At 39.7% G+C, this 26,110-nt stretch overlaps 1 protein-coding gene across 2 annotated transcripts in view; it reads left to right on the top strand.

The window, feature by feature from the left end:
- atrx (alpha thalassemia/mental retardation syndrome X-linked) overlaps positions 1 to 26,110 on the top strand; it is a 94,720-nt gene that overhangs the window by 57,998 nt on the left and 10,612 nt on the right. For both annotated transcript variants that reach the window (XM_002931812.5, XM_004915742.4), the window contains 11 exons: positions 621 to 758; positions 3,466 to 3,641; positions 4,722 to 4,839; positions 7,952 to 8,079; positions 8,398 to 8,492; positions 10,871 to 11,043; positions 12,858 to 13,011; positions 13,653 to 13,765; positions 15,747 to 15,855; positions 15,959 to 16,136; positions 16,797 to 16,991. In XM_002931812.5, coding sequence (XP_002931858.1) covers positions 621 to 758; positions 3,466 to 3,641; positions 4,722 to 4,839; positions 7,952 to 8,079; positions 8,398 to 8,492; positions 10,871 to 11,043; positions 12,858 to 13,011; positions 13,653 to 13,765; positions 15,747 to 15,855; positions 15,959 to 16,136; positions 16,797 to 16,991 — 1,577 coding nt within the window. The remainder of the gene's footprint in view (positions 1 to 620; positions 759 to 3,465; positions 3,642 to 4,721; positions 4,840 to 7,951; positions 8,080 to 8,397; positions 8,493 to 10,870; positions 11,044 to 12,857; positions 13,012 to 13,652; positions 13,766 to 15,746; positions 15,856 to 15,958; positions 16,137 to 16,796; positions 16,992 to 26,110) is intronic.

Raw genomic sequence — 26,110 nt, 5'->3', positions numbered from 1 at the left:
ATATGCCTCCTCCTCCCCTGTGGATAGCACAGCAACCCTCAGCATATAATTACACACCTTAGGGACCATATAATCGCTATTTACAACTGCTAACAAACTCCCAGAACAAACCCCTGCCAGGTTCACCTTCCACAGGCATCATAGGGTAGGCAGAGTATGGCACACACAGGCAGCATAGGACAGGCAGTACATACAATGTCTGAGGTGTGAAGAGGTTAACAATGTGGGTGATTATAGCCTGAGGTGTGAAAACTGCAGGGGGTGAACAATGCAGGGATTAAAAGGTGTGAACAACACAGGGGATTACATTTTTAAACAATACAGAGGGATTACAGCCTGAATCTGAGGTGAGAACCATGCAGGGGGCTAGTTCATTTCAGTACTGATACCATTTAAATCTTACACAAAATTAAGCCTTTAAAGCAGCCAGACAGGTGGGGGGCCACACAGAGGGGGTTCGAGGGCCGCCAGTTGGACAGCACTGCTCTACACCACTAACTGCTGTTAAAACAAAGGTGAAACCTTTTCGTTTGAGCTACCCTTTTGGAATAAGCCACTTTTTTTTTTTTTTTTTTTAAACACATGCTAAGTAACCCATATTTGTTTCCTTTATTATGCAGGACCTGACTTTGTGATATGTGATGAAGGACACATCCTCAAAAATGAATTGTCAGCCATTTCTAAGGCCATGAATTCCATAAAGACAAGAAGAAGAATCATACTTACAGGAACCCCACTGCAAAATAATCTTGTAGAATGTAAGTTTTCAACTACCGTTTTTCTTCCATGTGTTTTGTGTTGCTGAAGCAGCAGCCTATTTTTGTTAAACCATCTATTGATCAAAGAGAAATTGATGTGCATGTTGCCCAGTCTAGTCACCAGGTTAAATGTTGCCTTATAAAGAGTAAATACCAGGCGTCTGACCTTTTTCTGATCATCCCACCACTAAACCCAGTTAAAACAGCTACCCTTGGTCATGCCTGGCACATGTTCATCTTGTCTTGGCAGGGGGTGGGTGGAGTTCCTGGCCTGAGCAGGCAGGGATGAGTTACAAGTTAGGAGGCCTCATATTTTCTTTAGGCAATGCTCTTCTATATTGGGAAATGTGACTCACAAGAATGCAATGAGCCAAGGATTTACTTGCTCTTTAAATATAAGGTCAGCGCTGTGTAGGATAATTTGGCACATTTTAGCAAATGTGTCTCTTCTAGCAATTTCTTTTTCAAGATGCATTATCATTTGTAAATTCAAAGAAAGCTTTGCATGGGTGTTCACAGTATTCCGTGCCACCTCTAATAATTTCCATGTTCTTGAATAGCATGGTTTTAATATGAAATCACTAATATAGCTTTAGGATACATCAGCATGAAATTTCAAACCCGCTTGCTCATCATTTAATAAATCATGTTGCCTGTAATATATCAGTGATACTATGGTTAGAAATTAAACACCATATCTTAAAGGGTGAAATATACCTTTAGTTTTTTTTCTCCGCTTATCTTCCTTTTAAAGGAGAAGGAAAGCCTAAGTCGCTTGGGGGTGCCCTGGGCTGGTGCAGTTTTCTCCTAACAGGGGCACCAGCCCGGGGTACAAGGTAAGTGATTAAAGTCACTTGGGGGTGCATACAAAAGTTGTCACGTTGCTTACACTGGATGTTAAATTCAACATAGACCTAAAAATTAAAAACAAATGGGCAGATTAATATTGGACAGATATCTATGGGGCAGGTTAGAAAATCCCATTGGATGAGGACCACAGTGTTGGCTTGGTGCTGCTTTCTCCAAACGAGTCTCCCTAGGCCCACAATATGATCTCATTTGTTAGCCCAGAGGCCAAACAGTTGGATCAGACTGATTTGGCCCAGGGTTTGGGTAGTAAAGTCAGGCATAGATCAGATCATTTGGCAAGGCTGCCAAGCAAGCTAGTCTGTGGGTGTATGGGCAGCTTTATACTAGTGAGTAGGTGTACAGCAGGCTGGCATGCATGCATGTTTGTGTTAGTATGGCCTTTTTGTAGTCTCTATGATATGATAACAGAACAGAAACAGATAAACAAAGCAAGGACCCAGCCTTAAAGGACATGTCAACCCCAAAAGTAATTTTTTGCCTAATAAAAGAGAACACAATGAAACTTTCCAATATCAATTAAATATTATTAGTGCTTTAAAAGTTATATGTAAATGTAATTACTATAGAAAGCAGCATTTGCTGAACTCCTGGTTATTACTTTTTAAACAATTTTGCAAGTGCCAGGCTTCTCCAGCAGTTCAGGTCTGTCAGTCTGCTGCCTTGTGTTACATTGTTTCAAACACCAGAGCCACCAGGGCAGGGAATAGAAAAGGTCAGGCAGACACTGCTTTTAATAGCAGATATATATACAAATAACTAAAAAAAAACATTACAAATATGTAATGAATGTATATTGCAAAGTTGCTTAGAATTAAGTTTTGTTTTATTAGGTAAATTATTTTTGTTGACATGTACTTTTATACTTACCTATAGATAACTTTTAATGTGCATTACTTGTATAAGCAGTTCTGTATATTTGTACTGTAATAGTACAGACAGCAGAAACAAATATCAAGTAAATAAAAAAAAAAATATACACACACCCACACACACCCACCACTCAGAGATATGGGGGTGGGAATGAAACACACGTGCTGTATGAAGCAAGGAGAGAAAGGAAGGGAGAATACCTTTTTTAAAGATGACTGCCTGTTCAAGAAAACATAGAAAATGTGAAGTAAGTGTGACTGAGTAAATATTTGATTAGGTCAGCCAAAAGTGTGTAATTTTTACTAAACAATAGGAAGACTCTTGGGCAGTATGCTTCTTAAATTTTGACTTGCATTCTCCTTTAAATGCCCTTTCAAGACACGTGAAAATGGAAGTTCCTGGCCTGTGGAGGGTAATAAGTGCTGCTATTCAAAATGATTGCTGTATTGTCCCATATGTGCCAAGATTAAATAAGGTTCAGTGCTGTGTCCCAGTAGAACATTGGCTAATTTCACTCATCACCAAATTGGGCAGAGACCTGCTAGGCAAAACATATCTAAAATGTTACTATTCCAAACCTGTTTGGGGATTTGCTTTTCCCTTAATTTTCTCTGAAAATTTGATTTCATCCAAAACCCTGTTCTTTTGATGATGGCATTTTTTCCATGTAGTAGACCTTTTCAAGCGTTATTTGAAACTTCTTTTAAAAACCTGCCAAACCTTTTGACTCTGAACATTTTCTTCTCCCTGTTTTCAATTTGTAAACTATTTCAGTGACACACCTCTCATCCAATTTATATGAAACTTATTTTAACTGTGACCTGCTTGCAGTTAATGCGCATTTGTTAATTGTCTTTCAAGCAATATTTTGCATTGCAGCTCAAGAGGCTTGTGTTTCTAAGGAGATGGTTTTCAATGGCATCTTTTTTGATTATAAAAGACTTCTTTTGTGCTTTGTTCATATTAGATCACTGCATGGTCAACTTCATCAAGGAAAACCTACTTGGTTCCATTAAGGAATTCAGAAATCGTTTCATCAATCCCATCCAGAACGGACAGTGCGCCGACTCTACCCTAGTTGATGTCAGAGTGATGAAAAAGAGAGCTCACATCTTGTATGAAATGTTAGCTGGCTGTGTTCAGGTGTGTGTTCATTTGGGAAAAAGTATTATTCACTGGAAGAGAACTAAACATCTCCTGTTGTACAGTCAATTAAATGCTTAGTTTGTTCTGTAATAAAATAAAATACTTTATCTTTTAGATAAAAGATAAAAATAGACAGAACAACGTGAAGTTAAACTATAGCTGCAGCGGGTTGCCAAACGAGCAAATCTTTCCCCCAATATGCCTCTCTAAGAACTGATGTGTTCCCTGATCCGACTAAAAAAATCAAACCTGCCCTATCAATGCCTGTCCGATTTTTGGCCAGATAACAGTTGGGAAGGGCTGTCTGGGGTCCCCATACACAGGCAGATAAGCTTCCGAATTGGTCTAAAGGACTCGATTGGGCAGCTGGCCACCTTTACATGCATGATGGGAGTATACTGAGGACTGTGTTCCCTGATCCAATTAAAAAATCAAACCTGCACTATCAATGCCTGTCCGATTTTCGGCCAGATAACAGTTGGGAAAGGCTGTCAGGGGTCTCCATACACAGGCAGATAAGCTTCCGAATTGGTCTAAAGGACTCGATTGGGAAGCTGAAATCTGCCAGTGCATGGCCACCTTTACATGCATGATGGGAGTATACTGAGGACTACCTGTTCTTAAAGGCATTGGCAAGTTATATCTACAAAATAAAATAGTTCCCAGGCTATCAGACATCACTAATAGATAAAATTAGTCATTTATTTTTTTAAGACAAAACATCTGTTTTGTGAGTGGTTGCTTCCGTTGCCTTAACTTATCCACTGCTGATGGTCTTGCAGTTTGTCCAGCTTCCAAACTGCTGTAAAATTAGCCTCCTTAGCACTATATAGTTATACTCACAAACAATGGAGTGTTGAGGAGACTGCTAAGAAGTCCAACAAAAGTTTGTTATGCAGGTTTAAATATTTCTGCACCAAAGAACACCTAATATTTCTTATAGTGTAACTGGGCTACAGCGTGTTTCCTTCTATGTATCTACAAATGCTACACATACTGATGATTTCTAACGGTTCTTGAGAAGATATACTTCCTAAATATATTTTAAAATAATGATTATTTTGTGCTTTATTGCAGCGAAGAGATTATACTGCACTAACAAAGTTCTTGCCACCAAAGCATGAGTATGTATTGTCTGTCAGAATTTCCCCACTTCAGTGTAAGCTTTACCAATACTATCTGGACCACTTAACAGGTATGCCTATTTTTTAAATTTATTTGAATTGTTTGAACACCATATATCTGTTTTATTGGTAAATTAAAGTCCATTGTGTGGGATTTTTTGTAATTAAGAAAATATTTAGCAATTTTATTTTCACCCTTCCCTTGAGGCTATTTGTCTCCTGTTACGGGACTGTAAAGAGCTGCCTGAATTGTCACATGGTTTCAACGTGAAGCTAAATGCACACACTTATGGGGTAATGTAATACAATGTCTTGTTTGCCTATATCTAGGAACCCATAGCAACCAATGAGATGTTTGTTTTTAAACAGCTGAGCAGTAAATGCTACCTGCTGATTGCTTGCTGTGTGTTATTACATCACCCCTTAAGCCTAATGTCCCACAGAGAAATTTAGTCGCCCGGGATAGATCTCTGTAGGCCTTTCCCACTGGCAACAAAGGGAAATGCCGGTGGAAAGGCCTACACATTGCTTAAAGCCCACGGCAACTAAATCTTTCCGTGGGGCATTAGCCTAAGAATGTCTATTAAGGTATCTTAAAAATGTTATCTGTACCATGGCTCGATGTTCATGCAGCACCCAGCCTAAAGTGAGGACTAAATTAAGTGTAACTCATGTTTCGCAATTTAATTTCAAACGTTTACCATTTGTACTAAACTTTGTTTAGATTAGCCATGATTTTCTGCTATACAGTATCGCTCCTTAATTATATTTTCACTTTTATGGAAAAACAAATTCTTTAATAATGTAACCTTTCACTATAGTCCGTAAGAGTATATTGTGATTCTCAAATTTTTGTGTCCTCCTCAATATGATTTGGTCAAACAGCATCTACACAGAAAGGTAGTTTGTATTCTGTAGGCAGATGCTGGGTAGTTGACCCCCAAAAAATCACAGTAGAGTATTACTTTTTAAGCAGACCACCTGAAGACGTTACTTAATCTATCTTCAAAATATTGTTGTGGGGCTTATTTTGCGCAAGGGCAACCCAACATGGTCATCTGCACAGAGTATGCATGCAGGATAAAATAGCTAATTGCTGTATTAGTTCAGAAGAAATATCTCAAAGGTAGAGCTGGGCGGTATGACCAAAAATTTTTATCACGGTATTTTTCAAAATTATATCGGTATCACGGTATTTGACGGTATATAAATAAAAAAATAAATAATAAATATTGGAGGCCCCCCCCCCCCAACAACCCCAGCCCCCCCAGCCACAACCCCCCAACCCCAGCCCCCCAACCCCAGCCACAACCCCCCCCAACCCCAGCCACAACCCCCCCAGCCCCCCCAACCACAACCCCAGCCACAACCCCCCAGCAGAACTTACCCAACTTGTGGTTCCTCTAGCGATGCGTCCTAGCGACGTCGCGTGCGCGCTGACGTCACATGCGCGCCGACGTCACGTACGCACGGGCACAACCCGGAAGTAATAGGAGAAAAACAGCAGGAGGCGCGCATACCGGTATAGCGGTATGTTTAAAACTCATACCGTTTTTTTTTTTTTAAAAACCGGTATACCGCCCAGCACTACTCAAAGGTGATATTATGAGACTCAAATATGTGTTTTTTTTTATTGTGTTTAGATGCATTTAATCACCTCAGCTTTAGTGTTAGAGTTAGTACCCTACATATTAACTACATAATAAAGCTCAGCGCGTTCAAAAAACTTTATCTAAACTTATTATTACAGTTATTATTTTATTAAGATGATGTCAGACTTACATTTTCCAGCCTAGGTCAGAATGTCTACCACTAGACCTTATTTTTCTCTTTTATTTTAACAACTTTATTTTTCAAATAGGATGATATCATAAGTCTAATTACAGTTTGGACCAAGGCGTGATAGGCAGCAGATGTTTAATCTGCGTACAAAACCGTACAATTGTCTTAATTGTTTTGATTGTTTTTTTGTGTAGTTTAAGATGCCTTAGATAACTTGCCAACTGTTTTTTTTAGTCTTAATTTTGCACAGATTATCATCATTAAACTGGATTTTATCGTAATAAGATACCAATTCAAGATATTAATATATCATGTGCATTAGTATGTTTACCCTGAGGGTTTAAAGTTAGTATATGACTGAATGTTAATTGCAAGAACTTTAATCTATTTCTGCATCTGCATTGTGCCAACTTTTCTTTTTTTTTTCTTTAAAACAAAAGCTGCCATAAGAGTTATTTTACAGTAGCCTAAACTATCAGAAAGTGTTTCTTGGGCTTAGAGTGCTTTGAATCTTTAAATTTCTCTTCCAAACAGATGCTAAATCCTCATGCCCAAGAGAAATTAAAGTGTTTTTCCACAAGAAAACTTAACGCTGATAACTGGATATCTTTTATTCCAAGAGCTTAATGGACTTCTGTTTTCCCCAGCTTCTTCCTACGGATGTTCTTTTGGTTGCTTGCTAGGCTCTGTATAAAAGCATGGTTAGACTTATGTTTTATCAGGTCTGCAAACAAATACAACTTAAGTAGTTTCTAGACTTTTTGGTGCATACTAGAGTTTGTCTCTTTCTTTGTAATGGTTGAAAGGATCCAATATCTACCTAGCTATAAAGTCTTTACTTACACGACTGCATAGCAATCACTTTAGATTGGTTGTCAACACTTGTGCTGAAGGAGTTCAAGGGGAGCTATCGGTTATTGTATTGTCTTTAGTTAAATCCTATTTACCAGTAGGCTTTAATATCTATTGGTATATAACATACAGCAAATGCACATTCTTCATTACCTGTATGCAACACTATATCTATAGATTGGCTGCAGTCAGCAGTATATTCAGTTTTAATCTAATTGGCTAAAATGTGTGGGTTCATTGTGTGTGCCATGCTTGACCCATACAGCTTTCCAGGGTTCTGTCTTTAAATTCGCCAAGTAGTAGTCCTATAGCGTTTTTTTTACACTTGAGAAGAATATTTTTCAGTATATCATGTACGAACATGGGCAAAAGCTCACACTGCTCCAGTGACCTGAGTAACCAGTGACCTTTTAAAGCATCTTTTTGTCATTTTGCAAATGTTTCAGGAATTATTGTTTATTTCAATGTATGTGTTTAGGTGTGGAAAAAAAAACAGGATTATCTGATGCCGTACGAGTTGTCTAACCTTTCTACCTTTTCCACGTGTAGGAGCTGTTGGTGAAGGAGGTGTAAGAGGAAAATCTGGAACAAAACTTTTCCAGGATTTCCAGGTCTTGAGCAGAATCTGGACTCACCCTTGGTGTTTGCAGCTGGACTATATTAGTAAAGAAAATAAGGTATAGCTGATATCAGACTACATACTTTTGACTATGTGAAATGTTTGCCCAGTAAACTATACCAAATAGTGGGGTAAAATTTCAGTGAAATAATGGAAATATTTTTGAGTGTTTAGTGCTATAGATTTGCTTGCATTTCTTTCATCTCTGATCGTGTTCCCTTATATTCTGAGATATGTGCCCATTATTAAAGCTCTGTTCCAAATGATGTAAGCCAGACGGTTTCCAAGTGGCTAAACAGATGTGCAGCCAGTGTTTGAATTTAAAAAGGCAGTGCCTGACTCCGAAACCAACTGATGTTACAAATGCATTCTGCAGGGTTACTTTGATGAAGACGACAGCATGGAAGAGTTCATAGCTTCCGACTCTGAAGAATCCTCCATGAGTCTGAGTTCTGAGGAAGAAGTTGTTAAGTAAGTCTGTGCCTGCACATTACGGGTTACGGCATTTTTGTTTATTTTTAAGGGGTTTTCTCCCCATTTTATAATTAATACAAAAATATTATGAAAACCAACATAATTGGCCAGTGTGGATTATGCTTTCTACCTACAGGAATGTATTTTTTCCCCTGTGGTGTTTATTGTGCAGTGCCAGAAAATCACTTAACAATAACGTAATGTGAAAGATCATCGGCAATTAGTAAAACAAGCAAAGATACATGCCAACTGATTTTATTTGAGGCATTGCTGTAGTCTGCCTACGTCTGAATCAATTATGCAGAAAACACATTTGCACATTTAGGGGCAGATTTATCAAACTGTGAGTTTAGAGCTTAATACATAAAAACTCGCCCATGTTCTGTTCATTCCTATGGGATTTTTAAAAGTGGATTTATCAAGTGGTGAGTTCTAACTTTCACCCGTTGATTAATACGCTTCTAAAAATCCTATAGGAATTAATAGAACATAAGTACGTATTAAGCTATAAACTCACATTTTGAAAAATCTGCCCCTTAATGTCTATAGTGTATTGTGGAATCCGCTGCATTCACTGTGGCCATACAGTTCTGACTCTTATGAACAGGGAGTATACTAAGAGGGAAACCCTTGAGGAAGTACAACTTGCCCTTAGAAAAATAGGCCATCATCATAGTTATTATTGTTATTAACATTTATTTATAAAGCGCCATCATATTCCACAGCGCTGTACAATAAGTATTAAACTGTTATTTTAAGTTAGTGGAAATGTCATGCCTCGTTTTTTGAATTGCTGACTTTTTAGGCGGTTTTGGATATTGTAATAGTGATAAAATGTCTGGAAAGGTTTCTTTATTGATGGTTCACCATGCTGTTTAGGTGGGATAACTTGATTCCTGCTAGAATGATGGTACACAGGAAGATTAGTCACCTTCGGTTAAAGCAAAACTATACCCCTGAACAATATAAGTCTCTCTCAAAATGTATTTCATAAAACAGCTCTTATGATAAAACCCTGTTTCATCTAAACCATTTCCAGAAAAACAGACTTTTTCTTGTAGTATGTGCCATTATGTAATCCTGAATTAGGGCTGGGCGATATACCGTTTAATACCGAATACCGGTGTTTTTTTTAAAAACTATATTCATTTTTCAGATACCGCAATACCGGGGTGTCAGGGTACTCACCCGTGCGGGCCGGTCTCGCGTGCGTCAAAGCGCACGTACATGTCAAAGCGTGCACGTCCGTAATGTGCTGGCGGCGCCGGTTCTGCACATGCGTGGGGGGTATTTAAAGCTATCAAACGCTTCCTCCTGTGCTATGTTGTCTGCGGCCTTGCCTGGGAAACTAAGCCTGCCTGATTTACCTTACGACTTTCTGTTGCCGATCCTTCGCTTGCCTGACTCTGATTTTCAATACTGCAGTAATTATTCTCTAATTTATTAGGAAATGGGGTTAACACCTAATCATGCATGGAAAAAAAAAATACCGTCAAATACCGTGACACCGATATAATTTTGAAAAATACCGTGATATAAATTTTTGGTCATACCGCCCAGCTCTATCCTGAATAGAAAATTGCCATTTGAAGTACTAAGACCCGCCCCCTGGGATCATACGGTGCATACAAACAAACCAATGGCACACATGCATAATAGGTCAAATCTGCCAATGGACGGAGTTCTGTTTTTTGCACACTACTTCCTGTTACAGTTAGAGTTGCATTATTTCTTGTCGTGATCTCTGAGGGAGCACACAGCCCATCACTAAATGGTGGATCAAGGTAAAGGATGTTAAAGGGCAATATTTACTTAAAGTGAATTTCCGCTGGAAAAACATATGGAGCTCTTTGTTTTCCTAAGTCACCTGAAGTTTCCTCGCAACTGCTGGGATGTCAAATGTCAAATACTAAAGCTGTCTGCTTTGTTCATGGTCTCCCTAATAACTGAATTAGTTCTTAGCATCTTGTTGGTTTGTAGCTCACAGTAGCTTGAGGGCAATTACAATCCTATCCCTAAATTTTACTCGTACCATCTCACCACATTCCACATGCTTTGCAGTGACATAAACATTTAAAAAATTGATCACATTAAATACTTTGCAGGGCCAAACAATCGAATTAGAATGACGGGTCTAGATGATCCGACTAATTTTTAAAACCTGCCCAATCGATATCTGGGCGATTTCAGGCCAGGTGTCTGTCGGACAGGCCCGTTATTAGTGCCCATACATGGGCCGATAAGCTGCCCAGTTGGTCTAAGGGACTGGTATCGCCAGCAAGAAAATATATTCGCCCCTAAGGAGAGAGATGAGTTTTTTTCTACATGAACACTTATAAATAAACTTATGTAACATATGTGCTTATTTGTTTTAGTAAAAAGAAGGCCAAGGGAAAAGGCAAACGGGAGAACAGCTCAAGTGAAGAAGAAAGTGACAATGATGTTGAAGTTATTAAGGTGTGGAATTCAAGATCTCGAGGCGGCAAAGGAAAAGATCTGAATGATGAAGAGGCCTCAAACAGCCCTGTAGTTCCTAAAGCTGAAGAAAGTGAGTGTTGGCCTTGAGCAGAATGGTGGGGGAAAATTAGCCTTAACATGTATATTTTGTTTCCTCTGTTAATTCAATATCTTATGTTTTCTTGGAAGTGTTATGCTGTTTATCACTGCATTTTTAAATCTTACATTTTTGTAGCAGTAATTGCAGAGTTCTGTTTTTATCAATAAGGATTTTAAGCATCTACATTACAGCTCCTGATGCATAAAATAATGTAGCGGATAGATTCTTTTGGAGAACTAATTTCTGCTACATTGATTCAGGAGTCAAAATTTTGGAACCAAAAGCAGTAAACAAATACTGCTTCTAACAGGCGCAAAATTACATTTTATTTTCATTTTGCAAATAAAAGCAGTTTATATGTGGATCACACCTTTCAGTTGTGAATGTAAAGCTTAACATCACACTTAAAATGCTATGTATAATTTTGAACTGGATTAACCTGTCTCTTGTAGAGATCAGATAGTCATAGGCCCTGTCTGTCGCTTCCTCCCAATTTTCGTTGTCTAGCTCCGGTATGTCTTGGCACCAAGCTTTTTGGGCTGTGAGGAAGGATGATTGGAGGGTAGAGAGGAGCAGAGAGTATAGTGTGGTGATCAGCTTTTTGGAGGAGGGGTTTCGGAGGGTGGTTTCAAGCTTAGTGAGCACGAAGGGAACTATGGTACTTTGGAATTGGTGTTGGAAGGCCTGTTGGAGTTGTAAGTATGAGAACCAGGGTAGCAGCTCTCCTGTGTCTGTATGTCTGATCTGGTTTCTAGGTAACAGGGCCCCAGCATTGGTCACAGCTCCCAGTGTGCGTATGCCCCAGTGAGGCCATATTCGGTATGGGGCAATTTGTTGGAAGTTGGGTAAGTAGGTATTTCCCCACAATGGCAGGCCCGGGGATAGAATTGGAGATTTCAGTTTGTATAACTTTAGTGACTTTTGCCATGCTTTGTAGGGTGTCACAATGACTGGGTGATTGGTTTGTATATCTTATAATTTACGAAATGGGATATATTTTAATGATTCCATTGAGCAAGCTAGGGTTGCCTGTAATGGGACAATGGGGTTGCTAAGATCAGGAGAGAACTACCATTGTACATAGTAAACCTGTGCAGTAAAATTGCCAGTGTTGGAAGGCCTAAGCCGCCTTCTGTAGTTGGTGCTCTAAGCTTGGCTCTGGAGAATCTGGGAGGTTTATTGGCCCACAGGAAGGCTGTCTGTGTTTTGTCTAGAGAGGTGAAGAATTTAGGCAGAATGAAAATAGGTGAGTTATGGAAAATATAGAGAAATTTAGGAAGGAATATCATCTTTAGCAGGTTGATCCTGCCCCAGATAGGGGGAGGTTGGCCCATGGCTTTAAGAATAGGATCCTGGTTATTGGGAATAAAGTTGCTCAGTTCCTTTCGTACTTGGATGCCCAGGTATTTAAATGCTTTTACCCATTGCAGGACGTAGGAGGGAACATATTGGGGTTCATATTTGGGTCTATAGGAAATACGCTAGATTAGTCCCAATTGATTCTCAAACCGGAGAAGTACCCAAAATGTTTCACTATATGTAGAACTGTATGTAGTGAGGCACCAGGGGGGTCCAAATACAATATGTTTACATTCTTACAAGGGAAATGGAACGTGGACACCTGTTGAATTTATAAGTTCTCCCAAGAAGGATCCTCTCCTGTACCAAAACGTTTTTAATTGTTTGATGTATACACCCTGCTGTTGTACAGGGCTGCAGAATATACTTTATACATACATTTTATTTAGAATAAGAATTTTGTTGTAACCACTTTGCCTATTTTTTTTTTTTTTTTTTAACTTCAGCAAAAGCAACATCCTCTTCCACACCTGGAAGCCCAGCAGCTGACTGGTACAAGGATTTTGTTACTGAAGCAGATTCATCTATCATGGAGCATTCTGGAAAAATAATGCTTTTGTTTGAGATTTTGCGCATGGCTGAGGTGTTGGGTGACAAAGTGTGAGTTTATTTTTTTTTCCTTTAAATCTTTTGTTGCAGCATGTATCCAGCTCCTAAGCAGCCTAGCCTATCATCTGCATTTTTCTTTTGTATGAATCATTTTTTAGATACATAAGTGTTTCCTTTTGCCTGAAACATTGTGTAATGTATAACTTATTTTAAACTGTACAAACATATTTTTTCCTGGTTTCATGTGAATGTGTCTATTGCATTTCTGGCAAACAACAGAAGCCCTGTCTTTGTTTATATCAGGGAGTCAGGATATTCTCTCAGGGCCACTGTCCCACAAGACAAAGCAGGATCAGTTACCCTTTATATGAAAGACTCATTGACTACCCTGGTGTTTGGAGATAACTGTGGGAGAGATATGAAAGTTTAGCTGGGACAGTGTAACCATATAAGTGTATTCAGCAATCCCTTGAGATTCCAGTACTAAAACTGTCCACATATGGACCAACAAATTCCCTAGTTGGATAATCAGCACCACTCATCATATTTTGGGGCCATAGGTGAAACAGTTGTAGTGTGATCTGTATCAGTTCATCAGCACACAAGCAAATGGTACATTTTAAGCTTTGATGTTTTCCTTTTGAGACTTCCCATTCAAATGATATTAATGAAAATAATGTCTGTACTTTCAGTTTAGTTTTCAGCCAGTCTCTCATATCTCTGGATTTGATAGAAGATTTTCTGGAATTGGCAAGTACAGAGAAAAATGAAGAAAATGCATCTGAAAAGCCAGTATTTTACAAAGGTATGTATAATGATTTGTGAACTTTAAATTCCCTTTTTTTCAAAATGAATCTATATAAAGAGTTGTATTTGTTGTTGTAAGTAATTTCCCAACCTAATTCCACCCTTATAATACCAGTTTTCAGACTCCGTCCAAACAGGAGCAATAAAGTAGGAGCTGTGTAGAAGTCTGATGTTTCCATTACACTATTTTATGATGTAGTTGGCTACAGATCTGATGTTGCCCCACCCTCTTAAACGAACCTACTACGAACATTCTATTAGGGTGTGTTCAATGACCAAGTAACATTGAATACACACTAATAGAATGAGCCTATAAAATCGCTGATCCTTTTGCTTGTTTTGCCCGCCATGCTAAAAAACATTTCAGTGATTAGCTCCAGATGTTGAGCCACTTCAAATATCCACTGTGCTGCCATTTTTGATGCATTTGCTTTAAAAAAAAAAAAAAAAAAAAAAAGGTTCCTGCTTTTGAATGTTAAACCCGATTAACATGTAATCCTTGTGTGGCAGACAGATTTCCACCACATTCATCTGCATGGGGGAATGCCTCAAACCGTTCTGTAGTGCTTTAAATTCTCTTGATGGTAATGTTTTGTTGTATAATTACCTTGGGGAGTACTTTTCCAGTCCTTTTACGGTAATACCTTAAATAATGTGCTCCCATCAGCTGTATTTCTGCCTTGTTCTATATATTCATATATATTATTTTTCTGTTTAACATCTGGTAACAAGAACCCATAATTATTAGTCTAATTAAGCTCCTGCAGCTGGTCTAAATTTTAGTGCAAAAAAAAGAAAGAGAACAAGAGTTAGACCTTGAAGGCAAATGTCTTTACTACTGTGCAGTACAGAGGAAACTGTATCTTTCTAATTGGAAGCATATCTGCTACTGAGATAAATTAGTTTTTTTTTGGTTCTTTTGTTTAATTTTTAGACATCTGTAGCCTTCTTTGATTACTGATTTATGAGATTTTTACAAGAATATTATACATTTTCATGCCTGGTATTTGCAGAGATTCAGTGATTCATTAAGAACACCTTTTGTTTTTTACTATATAGATCAGTTGGTCTTAAAATGTGGTCTTAGAACAGTTGCTAGGTTGTCCCAGCATGAAGATCAGTTAGGGTGAGCTCCGGGGAGAATGCCTTCCTGCAACTCTGGAAGCTGGAAGTCCAGCTTGAAGGTTAATTAGGGTGAGATTCTCGTTTCTGCAGAGCATTCAGTAGCTCAGTGGGGGCATGTGACAAATCATAAGGAATCTGTTCCTATATCTCGGCAGCATTGCCATTTATCAATAGGGTGTTTTGTCTTACCTTCAGAACTATTAAATATTTAGGTAGCACAACCAGCGTCTTTAGAGTAGTGGTGGCCCACTGCCGATTGTGGCTATCATTGGTCCTTGCCAGGTAGATAAGTAGCCTGTGGCATCTAGGCCCAGTGTAATAACAAGCTTGTGGATATTGGTGATTTTATTGCATTTGGAGTGATTATATAGTATAGTTTGTCTGTAAAATGTTCAATGGACAGCGAGAGTAGGGGAAGTGAGATTTTCAACACATTTTTCACTCTATTTATTCTATTTCTTTAATTTTCTTTACTGGATTTGTTTTATTTTATGGTACCTTCCTGGTACCTTGTTTACTTCACACACTCCAAAAATGTAGACTGGTTAATTGGCTCCTGATGATATTGAACTTAGGGGACATTAGATTTTAGGCTGCAACATGGCAGGGACTGATGTGAATAAAGGCACAGTGCATGGGAAGTGCTGGGATAACTTGTTGCTATGTAAATAATATAAAGAAATTATATGGATTTGTTGTATTTAAGCACCTGTATATGGTTTGTAATTTTCCTGTTTGGGCGCTAATAGGTGCCTAGGTGTTTAGTTCACAATTGGGGAGTTAAAAGTTGTAGCTAATACATGATTATTCAATAAGAATCAAATGTATTTTCTGACACTAATTTGACTTTGCAGGGGATGGGAAGTGGTTTAGAAATATCGATTACTATCGTTTAGACGGCCAAACCTCCCCTCAAACACGTAAAAAGTGGGCAGAGGAGTTCAATGATTCGACCAATATAAGGTAAGACATCATCTTTATTTGCTGTGGGAATTAGTGTTTTTCTGCCCCTGTGTTCTGTTAGTTTCTCTGTTTAACACTTTTTAAAAACTGTTTCTGATATTAGGGGCCGTCTGTTCCTTATTTCTACAAAAGCTGGATCCCTGGGTATTAATCTTGTTGCTGCTAATCGTGTGATAATCTTTGATGCATCATGGAATCCATCCTATGATATCCAGAGTATCTTCAGGGTGTATCGATTTGGACAGATAAAGCCTGTATTTGTCTACAGGTTTTTAGCCCAGGTATAAGTCCCAGCACAGTAAATAACCCTGACCCCCATTTTACCAATGTAGCAGACTGCAGCACTGTCATACTATGTTCGTTATGGTCCCAGTTAATACGGCTTTTGATGAAAATGTATCAAGCACTTGGGACTGCATGGGGTGCCCCATCACACCAGTAGCTGAACTAGCTGCTTTGCTAACAAGGGTGTTCATTTTGATCAGTGCGGTTACCTGTACCTGTGTCAGTAATTTGCATTTATTATTTCACATATAGTAGGCTGTTCTAAGTAAATGCTTAATTGGTTGGTGTTAGATAAACTGCACCAGTGCAGTTACCATCATAGTAAGCATGCAGTGGTCCTTCAGGGATTGGACATTGATTTAAACAGGGTATATTGGTCATGACTACCACGTGCTTCGTTTGGCAGCTAGAGGAATAAAAGTGAGTCTGACACTGGCAAATGTACCAAGGGAATGTAGGATAGGACATAGAGTTTTTCTTTTTATTCACTTTGCCATATAGTCTTGGTAAGATTATATCAGACCCTAAACAATTATTTTTATTGAATATTTCCCTCGTCTTTGCATTCTGAAGGTCAAATTGAAATTACATTTATATGAATTAAATATGGACATGGACAATAACCTTGAGTAAACTATGTATTTTATACATAACAGGGCACCATGGAAGAAAAGATATATGACAGGCAGATCGCCAAACAGTCCCTGTCCTTTAGAGTTATTGATCAACAACAAATAGAACGTCACTTTACAATGAATGAACTGACTGAACTTTACACCTTTGAGCCTGATCTGCTGGATGACCCTAATTCCGAAAAGAAGAAAAAGCGAGAGACTCCCATGCTGCCTAAGGTAAGAGATGCTGTGTGGTTATGCTCATGTCTGTATCCTGCCTCTCGGTGACCTGGAAATCTGTTTTCCTGAAGTTGCATTTAGACCAGCTTTAACCACTGATAGTTAAAATGAAAGAATTTGAAACATTTAGGTTGTTGACAACCATCTCTTATCTGTCTAAACAGCCCCCCCCCCCCGCCTTGCAATCACAATTACTTATGAATGATGGCTAAAGGTGCCCATACACGTCAAGATCCGCTCGCTTGGCGAGGTTGCCAAGCAAGCAGATCTTCTCCCGATATCCCCATCTACGGGTGGGCGATATTGGGGAAAATGTAGGTCGGTTATTGATTGCTTTATATGTTACTCTGTATGTCCAATGTATGTAACCCACTTATTGTACAGCGCTGCGGAATATGTTGGCGCTTTATAAATAAATGTTAATGTAATGTAAAGGTATGCCCTGGGGCCAAAGGATTGAGTTATAATGGCGGCAATGGGGCAATCGGTTCAGGGACCCCATCAACGAGCCGATGCGGTCCCCGATCCGACTTAATCTTTTAACCTGCCAGATATCGGTCAGGCATGCCCCTCGTTCCTGCCCCTACACGGGTCCAAGGGACCAATATCAGCAGCTACAATCGGCCCGTGTATGGCCACCTTAAGGGTGAAGAGACACTGAGCTATTAGTAGCAGCTACTTTTTCATGGCTATTAGACTCCAGAAAATAGAATTGCCTATGCTAAAACACGACAAGTAGCTGCTACTAGTAGCTCTGTGTGTCTTCACCTTAAAGGTGGCTAATACGCATGCCTATAAAATTGGGGACGTTAGCATGGCCATAAGCTGAGCAAGACAAATGCATAGTTTCCCTGTTTCATGCCCATACTGGTAAAAGCCCTGCCAACATCCTGATGCCAGCATCAGCGGACCCTGAAACATACTTCCCATGTTACTAGACAGCTTCAGCACCTCCTCCAAAAAAAGCAAATGGGGAAAAACCGTGGCCTGAGGCACAGGCACACCATCGCAGCCCCTGCAGCTGAAAGTCAAATTGGCGCCGACTAAACAATGCAGCCTACATCCACACTGATCCAGGGGACCTCACTGCAGCAACGCAGACATCATGCCTGAACCGCTTAACATGAGTTCGGCCATGGCCCAGAAACTCCTATGGAAAGCCAGAGAGCAGACGGGGATGCAGGGCAGTGCAGCTGGCAAATAAAAAGCGGAAACTTCCTGCTATGACTCCCCCATACCCTCACAAAACTGTCCTTCAAACAGATTCAGCAGCACAAGAAACCTTACCCGTTTAACCCACACTTGCTGATTATGCTACTTATTACAAACAATCTCACTGTTATGATCAGCAAATTTAATGATTTAAAGTGATACTGGCATGAAAAAACTACTTTTCAAAATATAAATATACATAAAAAGCTACCTATAGGTTGATGGTGATGGTTTTTCGCTGACAGGTTTGCTTTTGTAAGTAATTGTTACTTGAAGTTCATAAACCTGACTGTTTTGCCAACCTGACTGTCCCTTCACAGCCTGTCAGTTATAGCTTCTAATGCCAACGGACAAATATGGCAGCCCCCTCTTTGAGAAACATGGGAGATCAGACAGGTAATGTGAAAGCATCAGGCAAATACTTTTTATAAACTTCTTGCAAAGACAATGTTATGATAGATAGTAAAAAAAAAAAAGATTTAATTTGTGGTGTCAGTATCTCTTTAAAATCAGTATTAACCCTTCTGAAACATGATGTGCAAAAGAGAGCGTACCACTAAAGCTAAAAGGCGCATTAGCACATGGGAGGACACTACTGCCCATATACCTAAGAATATTACAAATTTGACACTCAGAATCCAAGTCCTTGAATCAAAAGCCAATGACTTAGAAAACAGACTGCACAGAAATAAAATCAGGCTAGTGGACCTCCCAGAGAGGGTGGAGGGCACCAACCCCAAACTTTTCCTGGAATTCTGGTCCAAAGCCACCTTGGTAATGATATCTTATCCTCATTTGTCGAGCTCACCTCCTAACTGACCCCCATCACCGGGCGCTCCTCCAAGAACCCTACTTGCGCGGCTCCTAAACTACATGTAAGGAGTTGTTGGGTTTCGAACCTTTGACTGCAGCTTGTTTGTACTGTGTATTTGCCTGTTAAACCACAAGAAGCTTTTTGTACAAATTGCAGCTAATAGTCCATTTACTATACTCTCTGTTGTCTTCAGTCTCAACCTCTATTCTCGTTAAGGCCAGATGTTAATAATCTTGTCATCAAGCCCCTATATAAGCCAGCTATTGCTGGATCATTGATGTCTATGTGCCTGAGTTTCTGATTTGCCCTGTTTCTGGTCTTGTTAGTCCCTTGTTCCTGCTCCCCATCCTTTTATCAGATCCTCCTGGTTTTGACCCCTGGCCTGCCTATCGCCCGCCAGTACCTCTTGCCTGTTTTATATAGACTTGCTTCAGCTTGCAACTTGCCCCAACCTCTGGCTTGTTATATGGATTTGTCTTTAGGTTATATCCTCTATTCTGTAACTCAGATTTGATTTTATTTGTCTTGTTTCATCATTGTCATCTATTCAAGTTTCTTATTAAACCTGAGCTCATTACATATTTCTGGTTCTTCTCAACACAAAACATGGAAACATCACGTTACCCAGCACTAAGGCTCCTACTTGCCAGCCATGCACCTATGGCCCAGCCTGACACTACAGAGAATGTGACAGGATTCCTTCTGAAGCTCTCAAAAAACAGCAGCTGTGTCCCATGACAATGCTGAATGATCCATTTAATTTGGCTTTGCTATCAAAATACACAATCACTTAATCACCTAGATGCTAAGAGTATGTTGCATCAATATAAAATCCCCTAAGCCATGCTTTTTCCTGCCAAACTGAGTACAAAATGTGTCTTTCCCACACCTTGTGTCTCAACCCTTTCTCCTTGTAGATTGTAAGCTCTTTTGGGCAGGGCCCTCTTCACCTCTTGTATCGGTTATTGATTGCTTTATATGTTACTCTGTATGTCCAATGTATGTAACCCACTTATTGTACAGCGCTGCGGAATATGTTGGCGCTTTATAAATAAATGTTAATGTAAAAATGTAATGTGGCAAAGCTCACTTTTTCGAAAAATCAGGGTAAGTCTGGTTGGCTGGTGACAGAGACAAGTAGATCTGTCTCCAGGTTATCTTTGGAAGTACCCACAGACAATCTACAGTCCATGCTGCACTGGAATGCTAACTGAAGACTCCAGCACGGGATACTTTAATGCAAGCACTACGAATGCTTTTTGTATCTTAGACTGTCTATTGGAAATCCACACAAATTGTTGGGGTTTGTGGTGGATAGGGTGGGTATATACTAGTAATGTTAATGTCCTACCATATCCTCTGCTACCCTTTTTCTTTTACTCACTGCTGTTCTAGTTACCTGTGTGTGTGTGTTGGTGATTATAATCATGTATATACTATATATTTGATCATTTGGGCCAAGGGCTGAACACTCTGATCAGTCTGATATTGCCCACCTCAAGGTCAGCATATCGTGTATGGCCAGCTTAAGAGGACTCGTGGCACAGCAGAAGTCTTCATGCACCTGTTGTGTTTCACACCTTCAACCTGTTAACCTCCATAAAACAGATCATAGTCACATTCCTTTTACAGTCATTTTATGTATGTTTACCAATGTTTTATAACATTTAATGGGCGTGCTGGGTAGCTCACATCTCTGCGTTAATGGAGTTTTCCCATAAACGATATACTAGATCAGGGGTCCTCAAACATTCTAAACATGGGGCCAGTTCATGGTCCCTCAAACTGTTGGGGGGGCCGGTCTGTAGTCCTCCAATTACACCCCCCCCCCCCACATCCTCGGCCCACTCCCTACTGCGTCTTCCCTCTCACTGCTGCATCCTCTGGCTCCCTGATCACCTGCTGTGTCTGCAGACAGGTAGTAGCTAGGGGTAAGGACACAGCAGGGGCTGGGTAAATTACCTGGGCAGCCGGATCTGGCCCGCGGGCCGTAGTACCCATAGTACGTGTACTAGTTGCTTCCATATAAATGTTCAATATGAAGCCTACAAAAAAAAACCCAAAACATTCTGCATCACTACTGCAAATGACTAGAAGCCTGCTGTTATGTTATAATAAGAGTAATTCTTTCCTTTTTCTTGAAAGGTAACTTTTACCCCTCCTCCCCTTCCTTCAATCACACAATCTTATCCAGCATAGATCTTTCCCACAGACCAAGAATGCCAGAAAACCTAGTGTGAACTGAAGCTTGACTTGCATATTAGATAACCTGCACGGTGGGATAATGGCCTTTTCCTTGGAACGAACATGCTGCTTTACAAAAAAACATCAGTGATGTCTTACACTATTATTTGCTTTAGTTAACCATAAGCTGGCCATGCACCTTCAGATTTTTGTCTTCCTCTGACGAAACCGAACATTCAGATTGTAGGATAAAGCCCTAAAAACAACAAATCAGAGAATGTTCTGAACACAAAATAGTTGCCAGACACCAATCATAAGAAAGTGACTTCCATTGTAGTATCGTCAGATACACAATACATGCTCAGATTTTATCGTTATCCGGCTGAAAATTTCTAACCTGTCTGGTCGACAGAGCTACCAATCACCATGGTATGAAAACAATCAGGACAATATTTCTGAGCCCACACACGGTCCAAAAATCGTACTAAACAAAATTTTGTATGATTTATATCGCTGCAACTCTACCAGCCTATATATAAGGGTTTTTTTCTTGTAGGCTTTTTGTATTTGTCATTAACTAGTGATGATTTTTGGGGTAGGCTGCCAGCACTGACCTTGCTGGGTCGGGGGCAAGTTGATATTTATACAGTATGCTTTGTTAAAGCATAGCCATGTCTCTTTACTGTATGAGGCTTTAACCAGCTGAAACACATAGTATTTTGTGTGGACTCCAGGTAATGGGAGCTTTCCTCTGCCCTCTTGCCTAGCGTGAAAAGGCAATAAACAGCACCACCAATGTGGGAGAGTGTTTTTGTTCGTAAATGGAGTTACAGTTGATTTAGTTGCATTATAAAGGGCTTATTAAGTGAGAAACCATAGAGAATTCTATTACGAGAAGCCGTGGGCCCTAAGAATTGTAATGGTGCTGCTCACAGCTGTTGCACTAGCAGTTCTGGAGACTGGAAACTCGGTGGAATGCTGGCTGGAAAATCACAACTGCAAGCACTTGGCTATTAAAAGTATTGTGCTTGAAGTGAAGATTATGGTTTCCATTGCTAATCTTTTTAATTCTGTGTGGCTAAGAAGCCTGTTAGATTTACAGATGAATCCGATTCTCCTCAGACATGGTGCTCGATGATGAAAGCTCAAATATACTTTTCCACCATATTAAGAAGGATTGTTCCCGCTTCTCCTTTCCGCTGTTCTGCGTATGCACTTCCGAACTGGAAATGTGCACTCACATTTTATAGTCAGAATGAACTGGACTCACTTGTGGCATTTTCTGGCATCTGTTGTGTTCCAAAGCTGTAAATTCCTTCATATAAAAGCCCATTCACTTCTCCACACCCAACTCTTCTTTCCATTTCATTTAGGCTGGTTATCAGAATAGCTAGGATTAAGAGCTTGTAAAAGAAAACAAAATCACATACATTTAAATATTGCTTACTGTTTCCCTGCACTTCAATAATCACGTTTCTGTATTTAGAAGCTCTGATATTGTTTGACTAAACCTGCTTTCAGTGTTGGTCTATCCATTGTAGTGTTTTGGGCCCATTGTTGCCATTGTGTATAGAAACATATTCCCCATGCTATACCGATGTAAAAAAAGTCATTACTTCGAGGACATCCATGACTTGAAATATCCCCCACTTAATAGATAACAAGATTTTTTATGATGATCTAAGGTTTTTTTTATTTAAAGGGGATGTTCAGCTTTTGCTAAACCCTACCAAAGAACAGTTATGGGATCCCTTATCTGGAAACCTGTTATTTAGGAAGCTCTGATTTACAGGATAGCCATCTCCTATAGGCTCAATTTTATATAAATAATGAAAATTTTCAAAAATGTCTTCCTTTTTTAATAAAACAGTACCTTGTACTTGACCCAACTAAGGTATTATTAATCCTTATTGGAGGCAAAACAATCCTATTGGGTTTATTTAATGTTCAAATTATTTTTTAGTAGACTTATTGTAAGAAGATCCAAATTACAAACAGAATTTTGAAAAGTAAACTTGGAAATGGAAGCAGGAAGTAGAGGCCTCCTGATGGGCCTCATTTATGGGCCAATAAGCTGCTGACTTAGTCTGGAGGGGCGGAGTCAGCAGCTGTTATCGGCCCGTGTATAGCCAATTCTCCTATACAGGATATAGTTTATGAAGTATACTGTGTGGCTACAGGTTATAAGGCTTCCATAAGTCCCAGTGAAGTTCCATGATTAAAAAACTGGATTGCCAATGCACACATTATAGAGAACTTATTTGAATTATAATAGTGTTTCTCATCTGTAGTTGAAGATACAGTGTTGCCTTTATCTGCTGTCTTTATTTGGATGGTGTCATAATACTTAATATAAGTACATTAGTACATTTTTTCTCCTTTTGGTACATTTTTTTCTTTTAAAAAATGATTCTCTCAACTGTTTTTCTTGCAAACTGAGAAGAAAAAAAAGAATTAGCACACCTGTTGCCTTTCTTTTAATTATTTTTTTAAATAGTACATTTTATGTACATAGATAACTGTTAGCCACCGACAGTCTGGCAGCACGGCTGTGCTCAGGGATTCTAAGCACCTGTCGGGATTAAGTCCGGGTGTAGACCGCATTCAGTTCATACAGAGGAATGCTTGAAGTTAGGGTAAGAGGGGATTTACAGCAACAATGAACAGGAGTGAATATGAAAGAAATTAAACTCTAAAGGAGTCATGCTGATGACACGCTGAACCTTTTCTTTCTTTCTTGCTCTCCATAATCTGGGACTGAGCAGCTCTGACTATTAAGACAATTGGGAACAAGCATGTATATATACATATGTGTGCATTTGCACAGTGTGTCCTAAGGATTTAACATATTTTGTACAAGATGCTTTCTTTAGGCCTCGTTCGCATCTTCATTCGTGCAAATGACATGGATGTAACACAATGGCATCTAATTATTTCTTGTTTAATTATCTAATTGTTAGGTGATAATTTGAGTGACCCAAAACTGTTCAAACACGTGTGCGTGAGGTCTGTTTATTATACTGGTTCTACTCACTCCTGCCTAGACAAGCGTCTATCACCTGGAATAATGTCAAATGTTTCACTTTTACATCCTATGCATTAGGGAGAAACCAAAGACTGGTTTCTTACAGGAAACTATCATTGCTAGCATAGCTTAAAGCATTCTTTTCGCGTTCCTCGGTCTGGCTACAAGACTAGACGCTTTCGCTGTCCCAGAAACACTGGCCAAATGTCTCTGGACTCGGGGATCACTGAGAAACCACCTTGCTCCAAGCAAAATGTTAAGCTCAGCTGTGTTTTTAGAGCCAAAAAGCTTTTCCTTTACCTCCAAATTATTATTATTTTTTGTCATGTTAAACTTATTAAATGGCAATTTTTGTCTGGGGTGATTTGCAGAATTTTTTTTCTACCGTGCGCAGACTTTCTTCTGGATTTCAACTACTTAGGCAGTGCAATCATATCTCCTCAATGTATCTCAGCCTGTATTAATGTTGCACAAGTACAAAGGTTTGTAGATATCGTTTCTCAAGCTGGAACTCCTCCCTGGCATAGGCACATGAAACGTGTCAGGCTTTATTAAACGTGAGTTGGCATCATATCAGAAATAACACACATGAAATCAAAATTCTGAAATAGTAGCTCTGTCTCTCTCTCTCAATATATATTTCCCTTTGAGGCAAGCCCACCAAAATAGAATTGTGTAATGCAGGTAAGGAAAGCTTATAATGTTACATTGGTTTGTGCTTTCTAAGCTGCCTGGTATTGTTTTTCTGGACAGGAAGCCTGGGCAGCTGCAGTTATTGCAAAACCCTCTGCCATTCAGTGTTGCCAAATCTTCATATCTTATGTGTGTATGAGTGTATGTATATATGTATTTTCTTTTATGTTTTTATGTTCCTATTTTTTCTGTTTCTGATTACATCCAGTTTTCATAAAATCTACGTATTGTAAAAGTGTGGCTGAGTTGTTTTCTGTTTTTTTTGTGCACTAACATTTTATAAATGTGACGCATTGGCTAAAGGTGGCCATATAAGGCCGGATAAAAGCTTATGGGGCCTTTAGATGGGTTTACCTGACTGATACCGGGCAAAAATCATCCAGATGTGGATTGAACAAGTTTATAAATCCTGTCACAGCGAACAGAGGAACACATTTCTGAGTTGTGTGGTCCGTGTCCTGATGGCAGGGGTGGGCAAACTTTTTGGTTCACGGGCCACATGTACTTACCCCCGGGCCAGGCCAGCGTTACGCCCCCTTCGTCTGTTTAATTCCGGCCCGCCAATGACACCAAGTCTCGCGTGATGAGACTTGGCGTCGTCGGCGGGCCGGATTAAAAAGGCCAAGGGGCCGGATGTGGCCTGCGGGCCGTAGTTTGCCCACCCCTGCCTGATGGCCTACATCCCGTCAATGTGATTCAGTTGTTCGGCCCAATCTGATATCAACCTTGCCAAAAGACCGGATCTTTCAGTGTATGGCCAGCTAAAGGCTCGCAGTTTTTGGACACACTTGTGCCCGTTAAGGGACAAAAATTTGGATTGTGGTGGAATTGAAGAGCATCCCCGGGTAAACAGTGTCATGACAACTGCGCCAGTTGTTGTTTACTGTCAGTAATCTGATAGGGTCATACTACTTGCACTCAAGTACATTACAAAACGCTGCTTTTTGGGTTGTGTCTTAGGGCAAGGTCACATAGGGCGGTTTGTCAGCATGTGAATAAGTGCAAACTGACAATTGGCCTGTTCGCTTAAAAATTCTTCTGCACCTGGAAGCACTGAATCTGCCCATGTGCAGGCACATACAGATTATATCTGCCAACAAAAGCGAGACTTGGTGTTTGTTGGCTGATTTATGCTGTGTTTGCTTGCACCCAGGCAGCTTCAGTGCTTTCAGGTGCAGACACAACTAG

The sequence above is a fragment of the Xenopus tropicalis genome, chromosome 8, assembly GCF_000004195.4.
Source record: "Xenopus tropicalis strain Nigerian chromosome 8, UCB_Xtro_10.0, whole genome shotgun sequence".
NCBI lineage: Eukaryota > Metazoa > Chordata > Amphibia > Anura > Pipidae > Xenopus > Xenopus tropicalis.
This window is presented reverse-complemented; position numbering and strand designations above follow the sequence as displayed.